The sequence below is a fragment of the Castanea sativa genome, chromosome 5 (assembly GCF_040712315.1).
Source record: "Castanea sativa cultivar Marrone di Chiusa Pesio chromosome 5, ASM4071231v1".
Classification (NCBI taxonomy): domain Eukaryota; kingdom Viridiplantae; phylum Streptophyta; class Magnoliopsida; order Fagales; family Fagaceae; genus Castanea; species Castanea sativa.
The window spans coordinates 12,604,438-12,613,778 of record NC_134017.1 but is presented as its reverse complement, the minus strand read 5'-3'; the positions used below and the strand labels follow the sequence as shown (position 1 = coordinate 12,613,778).

The 9,341-nt window shown below is 33.9% G+C and overlaps 1 protein-coding gene across 1 annotated transcript; it reads right to left on the bottom strand.

The window, feature by feature from the left end:
- Positions 1–1,911: 1,911 nt before the first annotated feature.
- Positions 1,912–4,105, bottom strand: LOC142634743 (uncharacterized). The gene is made up of 4 exons (XM_075809010.1): positions 3,202–4,105; positions 2,835–3,145; positions 2,289–2,417; positions 1,912–2,193 (listed from the first exon to the last, which is right to left on the bottom strand). The coding sequence occupies exons 1-4, from the start codon at positions 4,103–4,105 to the stop codon at positions 1,912–1,914; spliced, it is 1,626 nt and encodes a 541-aa protein (XP_075665125.1).
- Between the last annotated feature and the right edge of the window lie 5,236 nt (positions 4,106–9,341).

The window sequence follows — 9,341 nt, the reverse complement described above, 5'->3', positions numbered from 1 at the left end:
GCTAGTTTTATAAATTTAATATCTATATTTAGGCTTTAATTAATTATTAAATTAATTATGACATCATCATGGTTCGACCTCGGTTCGATCTCGAAAATCTTGAACCTCTCCCTTTTACGGTTCAATAAACGGTTCGGGTCTGAAAACCTTGTTAATTGCAGGAAAAAGCTTCTACTATTATATATAGTATATGATATGACTAGCCTTTAACCCACGCAATGCCTAGGAATTTGTTTTCCTTTTTTTTTTTAAATTTTTTATTGGTAAATATTTTCTTGAAAAAGCAACTTATATTGCATAGGATTTTTTGGGGGGGGGGGGGGTTACTTTTCATCTTTAAATGTTTACCTAACAAAGAAAATTAACGGGAGAGAAGGAAGAAATGGCCAAAATGGCCATATACCACTATTTGGGAAATATTTATTAAACTCGAGTTACATACATATTTCAAAAACAGTGGTAGATTTTAAAATATTTTAAAAAACAGTGGTATTTGGCCATTTTGGCCCGGAAGAAATAATGGTAATGAAAAAAAATTGCACAATAAAAAATACGAATAATTTTTACCTTTAACCTTACAAATAATTTTTTTTATAAAAAAATTGATTAATCAAATGTATTAATCTACAAAGGAAAAAAAGAAAAGATGACTCATTTCACATCTCTTGTAAATTCCAAATGCTTATTAAACTTGCATGGTTTCAATATAGAAATCCAAATGTTTAAAGGTTCTACAAATTCAATTTGTCACATTTTTAACCCAGGGTACTAACAAAAACAGAAAATACCAGACATAGAATTTCATAAATTTAAAAGATCACAAAAATAATACATATAGAATTTCATAGACTTGATAGAGTGTGTTATCCTTCGGATTAATACATATAGGTTGAAACAAAGACATATTTTTAACCCCAACCAACATTTCTTGTGATTTGTGACAACTTTATAACTACCACATGCCATTTGTCAATATTTATCTATAAGTTGATTCGGCTGAAAATACAAAATATAATATTAGTTAGTGTGGGTGGCTGAGGACCGAGGATGGGATTGATGAATTGCAGTGCTAATGTTGGGGCATTACGTGCCCGAAGAGGGAATTCGCCCTAAGAGAGGAGGGGATGTGACAAAAGACTCTAAGGCGCTCCGGGTGGAAAGAATGGTCTGAAGAGGGAGAATCCTTGAAAGTAGGGGAAGTTTTCAGGTTGGAGTGGCCTATTGCCTCTCCACATTAAATGGTGGACAACAGTTTTATCAGTTGCATTGATGAGGAAGTGACCTGAACAGTGTAACTCATAGTAAAGCAACTCCTTCTACCACCTTCCTCAGATGTTTAAAGGGACAGTGTCGCTAAGAGAAATTTGTTAGGTAAAGAGGGGGGGTCAAGATGTGAAGCAGGGGGAGTATATAAGAAAAAAGAGAGTTCTTAGAGAAGGGATCAAACACAAATATTAGAAATAGAAAAGTAACAAGAAGAACATTGAGAGAAGAGAGTGAACAGTGTATATTTCTGTGTAACATTGGCTTCCTTGGGCAAGCTTGTACTTAGATATTTTCTCACATATTCTATAATATTAAGTCTTTCTTCCTTATTTCCATCCATGGGCAAGACCCTCTCTTGTTGTTTGAGTCTCTCTCTTACAAATTTATTGATTTGGGCCATAGTTGAACTGTACAAACCTACCGTTCTAAGTGGGCTTGGGCTATTAGATTTTTTAGTCAGTTAGAATGCCACAAAGATTTAATATTATCCCAACAAAGATGTAATGGTTTATAGGATATGAGCACTATGATTTAAGTTATTGGTGTTTCAAATACAATCTGATAGTAAAAACATAAAGCAAACGTAGAAGAAACAATTATCAATAGAAATCTACCAAGAAAGCCACTGTAGATCTGTGCTAACTGCTAATCAGATTCAGGAGCTTTGGGGCCCTTCTGTTGTTCAGGTTCACTTGATTCCTCATCGCATCTGACATGCTGAGCTCGATAAAAATCAATCCAGTTAACAGTTCCAAAGTAGTAGCCGCTGAAAGGCACATCCTCTGCCTCATTCCTTAGGATTTTTGCACCAGTTAGCTCAGCAAGGCGCTTTGTTTCTTGATAAAAATCTATCAAGTTGTGGCCACAGTAAAGACCCGGAACCTTTTTTGACTTCTTTTCAGCATTTATGTGATCCTCCAGGCGTGCCTATGAAACCCGAAAACATCAGATCACAGGTGGGAAAGAAGGTAACTAATAATTAGAAACCTTGAACAAAACAGCGTGGAGAATCCTACACTAACCCGCATGTATGACTTTAGTAGGGGTACCACAATTGATCGGTAGTCATAAACTGTTACCATAGCAATTTTCTTCATTGTCTGCTTCATGGCAATAATAGTCGTCCTGATTATACAATCAAATTTGTAAATCTGCAACAAAAAACATACTGAGATTCAATCATCCTACGGAATATAAAAGTTTATCACTAAACCCAAAACTCCAATACAACATCTCACAAATACAAAGAGAAGAAAATTTTCTTCTCTGTAATTGCCGCACCACTCTCTCTATTTTTCTTGCTAAACAACAATCTGCATCTAACAGTAACTAAATTCAGAAACTAATTTCCTGTGCATGTCTTGCAAGCATGCATGAATTTAATTGCTAGGCTCACCTAGTCTATACTATGTAAGCATGGTACAAGAATAAGCAGATTGTGTTGACAATGTATGCAAAGGACACCATGCAAGTAAAGCCAACATATATAATATCTCACGCAACACATTGAATTTCACATCAAACAACTTGGAAAATTTCACATGTTCATAAATTTGTCTGTAACATACCTTTTCAGTCATCTCATCAATCTGATTCCTTATCTCCAATATTATATTGTTGTCCTGCTCTTGTTCTTCACTCAAAATATCGAATATCATATCTGACTCGAAAGTATCAGCATTTATCTCTTTCTGCCTTTCTAACAAGAAAGACTTAAATGGTGATGCTCTTCTGTCTAGATACGGAAATGCTTCTATATCTTTCAATTGATCCTCCAGATATTTCCAATGCTCTAACTCTTTCAAATACTCGGATTTTATTGCACGAATGTTCTGCAGCCGCTGAAATTCAGCCTTACAGATATTGAAAAGCTCCTTGGCTTGAATTTTTCCAAAAACGCAAAAGATGTATACTGTTTTAATTCCTCTTCAATACTTGTATCTCCGCTCAATAACCAATCAACAATAGCATCTTTACATTCATCATCACTTAATTCGATTTCATCATCAGCACTGAATCTAAAAGCAAATCCATCATTTGGCACAAAAAGCTCTCCACGCAACATTCTATTGTCGAAAGCTACCCAAGAGAAGTCCTCATTAAAAGTAATCTTCTCAAAATTAACAACACACGGGTCACCTCTAACCTCATCCTTCACATGACTCTTGCAGAGACTTTGTAACCCACAAATATTGTAGAGATCATCCAAGAACATAAACACACCATTAAGGCCTGAGATGTCAAGAAAGCATACCCAGAATAGAGTGCAGTTCGTCCTATGTTCCTTAAGCAGTGGTTCCGGGATTTGATTCTTCATCATATCCATTATCAAATCCATGAAGACTGAAATTTGACTTGAATCAAACCATCCAATATTCAAGAATTCACGTAACCTTTCTTGAATTTTATTAATTATCTCTTCACGCTTGCTATCATTGCTATAAGGCCATTCGTCTTGGTTCATGAAAACTTTTGAGATATATTGACCTTGATCTCCTTGTTCGTTTCTTGACAAATCTTCCATTATTTTCACAGCCGCAGCCACGTCCACGGGTCTCCACTTCTCAGATAATTTACAAATTTTGTAGAAAGATTCCAATTCAGTACTATTGTTTCCCCGCAAAAATTTTTGTGAAGTGCATAAATGCTCATTGAGGACGTCCTGCATCATCAAATTTTCGCTGTAAAACGTCGAATGGAAATTGCACCAGCAACGCCACACCTTCCAGATCTTAATCTCCTTTAAGCCCTCCAGGGCATGTGTTGCTGATCTGTCATTCTCAAAATGGCGTTTAAGATCCGCCATTTGAATCTTCAAAAACTGCTTCTTTAGATCCATAGTTATTGTATGCCAGTAATTCTTGAATCGCTCCCTGTTGTATGATGAGTGATGTTTAAGAATTTCGATTTTTTTCCTTCTTGTTATAGCTCTTTCTTGGATTTCTTCTTTTCTTTTTTACAGTTCTTGAATCTCATGCTTTACAGTTGCCAAATACATTGCATCTTGTTTCTTTATAATTTTGCCTTTCAGAACCCGAAGTTCTTTGTTAGAGTCATCATTAATACGGATTGATATAGCAGAATTGCAGGTTTCCAGCACCTCACTGTAATGGGCTAATCTATAGAGGACTTTTGCATGGGTGATGGAGAAGGGGAGCGATCCAGGACAATTCGTCTGGCAGTGTTGGAGGATTTCAGGAACTTTATAAGTGTTCATGCATCAAGGCCACCCTATCCCGCAACCCAAGCTTCGCTCTTGCTCACAATGCCCTGTGCTCCATCTATATGACTGTTGGGGACTCGATGCATGAACACTTAATAGAGTCCCTGAAATCCTCCAACACTGGCATGACGAATTGTACTGAGTCGCTCCAGTGGCGGCGCCACGTTCAGGCCAGGGTGTTCCCAGGAACACCTGACCTGAAAAGAAATTTTTTTTTATATATAATAATTAAATTTTTTTTATTTATTTACCCTTAAAAAAAACATTAGGAACACCCTCAAACAAAATCAGGAACACTCTCAAATTAAAAAAAATTTACCCTTACAGCCATTGTTGAAGCTTCTCAAACATGGTGAGATGCTAGCAGACCATGAGCTTGCATCTCCATTTCTTCTTCTTCTTCTTTTTCTTCTCTCTCTCTCTTTCTTTCTTTCTTTCTTTCTTTCTTTCTTTTTCTGCGCTTTTGCCATTTCTGCATTTTTGCTCTTTCTAAGGTCTCTGCTATTCTTTGCCCGTTTGCTGAGGATGAAGACCAACTTTTTATTTTTCTATCATGGTCTTCCACAAGTCAGTAAATGCTTGGCTGTTAATGTGTAAAGTGTCAAAACTTTCTTCTTTTACTTGTACCAGATGATTAGCTGTCAACCATTTAATTGGGCCTTGTATTAGTATTTATTATTTAATTATTTTTTTTGAGGGGACTTAATTAATTTTGTAATGGGCATGTCTGCCACTCTTCCAGATTTTACAAGATATATATATATATATATATATATATATATATATATATATATATAGTAAATGGACTTGGGCTGTTGGGCATAAGTTAAGATTAATTTAAATATAGACTAGCACAAAAATGTTATATAAGTATGTGAGTGTATATATATATTTCATCTCTTCTCTAAATTAAAACAATTTCCATGATGTTATCAACTCCTTGATTAAGAAACTTGATATTTAATTTATGTTTGCTTATAATTTAGTATTTCTTATTTTTCTTATGAAAGTTATGATATAAAAAATACACTTGAAAGATAAATCTCAATATTTATTTTGACTATTTTAGTCAATTTTTCTACTTTTACTAATTAATGTATTTATTTATCTTTAAAAAAATTATTAAATTAATTATGACGTCATTACAGTTCATTATTTTATTTGCTTATGAAGTTAGTTTTGATCATTCCTGTCGCTACTGCAACGGTAGAAAGAAATTTTTCGGCAATGAAATATATAAAGAATTAACTGCGCAATCGAAAGGGAGATTAGTTGATGAATGATTTCTTGGTTGTATATATTGAAAGAGATATAGCTTCTAACATTGATAATAAGACTATCATGCAACGATTTTAAAATATGAAAACTAGTAGAAGATAATTGTAAATTTTATGTATTTGCGTTTTTTATTTTATTTTTTTTATTGTTGTTGTTAATATATGAATTTCTCTTTTTATTAGATAGTATAATTTATGCTTCTTAAGGAACACCCTGAAAAAAATTCCTGGAGCCGCCACTGAGTCGCTCCCCTTCTCCATCACCCACGCAAAAAGTCCTCTATAGTAGATTAGCCCGTTACAGTGAGGCGCTGTAAACCTGCAATTCTGCTCTATCGATCCCAAAGGGTATTAATGATGATTCCAAGAAAGAACTTCGGGATTTGAAAGGCAAAATTATGAAGAGACAAGATGCCATATATTTGGCAACTGTAAAGCATGAAATTCAAGAACAGCAGGAAAGAAAGGAAGAGATCCAAAAAAGAGCTATAACGACAAGGAAAAAAAAATCGAAATTCTTAAACCTCACTCATCATACAACACGGCGCGTTTCAAGAATTATTGGCATACAATGACTATGGATCTAAAGAAGCAGTGTTTGAAGATTCAAATTCTTGGGTTTCTTGATTATTGGACAGTGGAGGTTGAGAGGGGAGGTTGGTGCATTGGTTTTCATTTTGGAGGGAAAGTGTGGTTTGAATCTAATTGCTTCTGTGAAGGAAGCTGAAATGGGTGAACTGTAAATATATATATATATATGAAGAGCAAGAAAGGCCCGGAAGCCCAAAAAGGGAATCGACTTATATTTTTATTAGGTGAAAGTACACATTGTACCTGGGCCAAATGACCCATATCTCTACTAGATGAGAATACACATTTTATTTGGGCTAAATAACCCATAAAAGTTTTGGGTTTTATCGCCGGACGGGTTGTAGACTCATGCCCAAAAATTTGACCATATATGCTTTTTATTAATTGAAAAAAAAAATAGTAGATGAAAATTATAAGTGTTAGTTTCAAATTCTTTGTAAAATAATGTGATTATTTTCTAACAAAGTATATATACCAAAACACAAATTTTATATAAAATGAAAAATAAGCATATGAATGCAAACATAAAAGCTACTAATAAAAAACTAACTCATAATTAATAAATTTAAATGCCCAATAAATGAAACCACACAAATTTTTTATGTTCAAGTATTGAAGCTAAGTTAAAACACATACAACATTCACATAAAACCTATGTTTATGTTCCGAAGTCCTTAACACTAAAGACATTCTAGGGACTTGTGTATATCAGCAATAGCATTTGTTTATGATTTCACCTATATATGTAATGAAGGTGAGTTATGCTTCTGTAGCAATGTGCTTTGGGAGATTGCAAGTAAGAGAGCATGAAAGAAGCAAGAGTTTTATGCAAAAATATTAAACAGGGAATGAATCCAATTGACAAGATTCAAATTAATTTACCAAGAATTCTTATCATGCATATATCAGATAGTAGCCTAACTTTCCTGTTCATTTAAAGCAAACCAATCATCCGAGGGGACAAACAACCACGCGTTAAGAGCATCTACCACTACCAGTGATCCAAGCATGAAGGCCATTTCCTTCCAATTAATTAACGTTCAAATCTCATACAATGGACAATCTTGTTTGGTTCTCCAAGAAATCAAGAGTAGTCTTCCTTACTAAGATCAATTCCTATCTAATAAGCAATATGTGGCATTTCTATATAAAAAACAATACAAAGTGGAATGAAAGATTAAGATTTCTAGCAAATTCAAAATCAGCTATTTTTAGCAAATGAAAATTACGGTGTTTCTTTATCCTTCTCCTCTTCTATCATCAATCCCTGCCTCCCACCTTAAAACTACATGTGGTGTGACATGGAAGGCAAGAAATTCTTTTTAAGGGGGAAAACATTTTAATGGCAACAGTTAGCAATGCAAAAGAGACACCGAAAAACATAAAATCTCACGTTTTTGAGGCCTTACAGGTTCTCTGGCTTTGTTAGAGCACCAAAGCTACTTGGGATTAGGCCTTCAAGTGATTTAGCTTGAAGTCAACTGTAAAAGATAAAGTGCAGTCAACATAATATATTTTAAATGCCTTAATGTAAAGAAAACTCAAATTAATATTGAAATTATTGTAATGCTAGGGAAATTGATGCACACAAGTCCTTCAGTTTTGTAAGAGTCCCAAATAATTCTAGAAGCATTCCAGTAAAGCCATTATCAGATGCCCATCTGAACAAGAAAAGATCAATCAATAAATGAATTTACAACTAACATAAGAAATCTAATGGTTCAATTCCTTTCTACACTAAAAATCGATTAGTGTCTTGATCTGATAATAAAGAACTATATTCAATAATACAATAGTGGCAATATGAACTATTAATGATTTTCTTCAAATTTTGTTGTGGGAAAGTAATAATTCATTTTAGACTGAAATCATGTTTTATAAAAACTATTTTAGTTCACATATGAGTTTGGATATCAAACATCCACCTTTATGGCAAAAATACAATCTTATTTATATTATATTATATAGAAATCGTGTCTTTTAGTTCTATATATCGAATTGGATATCTCTAAAGAAAAACTTAAATTCATAGAATTCATGTTATAGATAAATCATGTCTTGGAATTCATTTATATAAAAATGCTTGTAACGCCCCAGCCCATTATAAAAATAAATAAATAAATAAATAAATAAAAAGGGATAAGATTTTATGGAGTGCCCCACCTACTCGTTTGTTCCCTACCACATATCCTTACAAATATCTCACTCTCTTCTCTTTGGTCGGCCATACCTCACTTTTCTCTCTTTTCTTTTCTCACAAATACACTAACAGTCCTCTCTCACTCCCTCACACTTCCCCACCGGTACCTCACTCCCTACCACCATCTCCACAATCATTTTTTCAGCAAGATCATCGGAAAAATCCTTAGGAACCTCTAAGCATCTTCATCCATTTTATTTGAGGTAAAAATTTCTAATCTTTTTGGTGGGTTTTATATGCTTTTGCTAGTGGTTCTCTTTATCTAAACTTTGGAAATGATATTCATGTGATCTATGAGCTTCTTGGGTGATATTCTTGTGATTATGTATATGGGTTTTTATTTGGTGGACTTATTTGATGAGTGGGCTTATGGTTTTTACAATGGTGGCTATCTAAGGTTGGTTATGGTGGAAATTTAGGAGTTTTGAGTTATATCATGTGATAGTTGGTAAATCAAAATTTTCCATTGCTATTGGGTTTATTTAGAGCTAGTCAAAGATTTATATTGTTTGTCTTGGAGGATATTGTGATTTTGGTTTCATGAGTCTCTTAATGATGTTGTGTAATCCTTGTCGGAACTACTTATTAAGTGTTGAGGTTTTAATGTTATGGAGAATACCTTGAATGATTTAAGTCTATAAATTGGAGTCTATATCTTTTAAATTAAATTGTTGAAAAACTTTGGAAGTGGGGTACATTACTTGTGGGGTTAAATACTTAGAATTGCCTAATTAATTGCTAATTTAGCGATCTCTAATTCGTAGCTAGATGCAATGTCCAACTT

What these genes read in the sequence shown, in the direction of transcription:
- LOC142634743 (XM_075809010.1), bottom strand. Translation starts at nt 4,105, where the DNA reads ATGGATCTAAAGAAGCAGTTTTTGAAGATTCAAATGGCGGATCTTAAA. An exon ending in GTTATTGAGCGGAGATACAA is followed by an intron (nt 3,146 to 3,201) that starts GTATTGAAGAGG and finishes GAAAAATTCAAG; the next exon opens with CCAAGGAGCTTTTCAATATC. An exon ending in TACTAAAGTCATACATGCGG is followed by an intron (nt 2,194 to 2,288) that starts GTTAGTGTAGGA and finishes CGGGTTTCATAG; the next exon opens with GCACGCCTGGAGGATCACAT.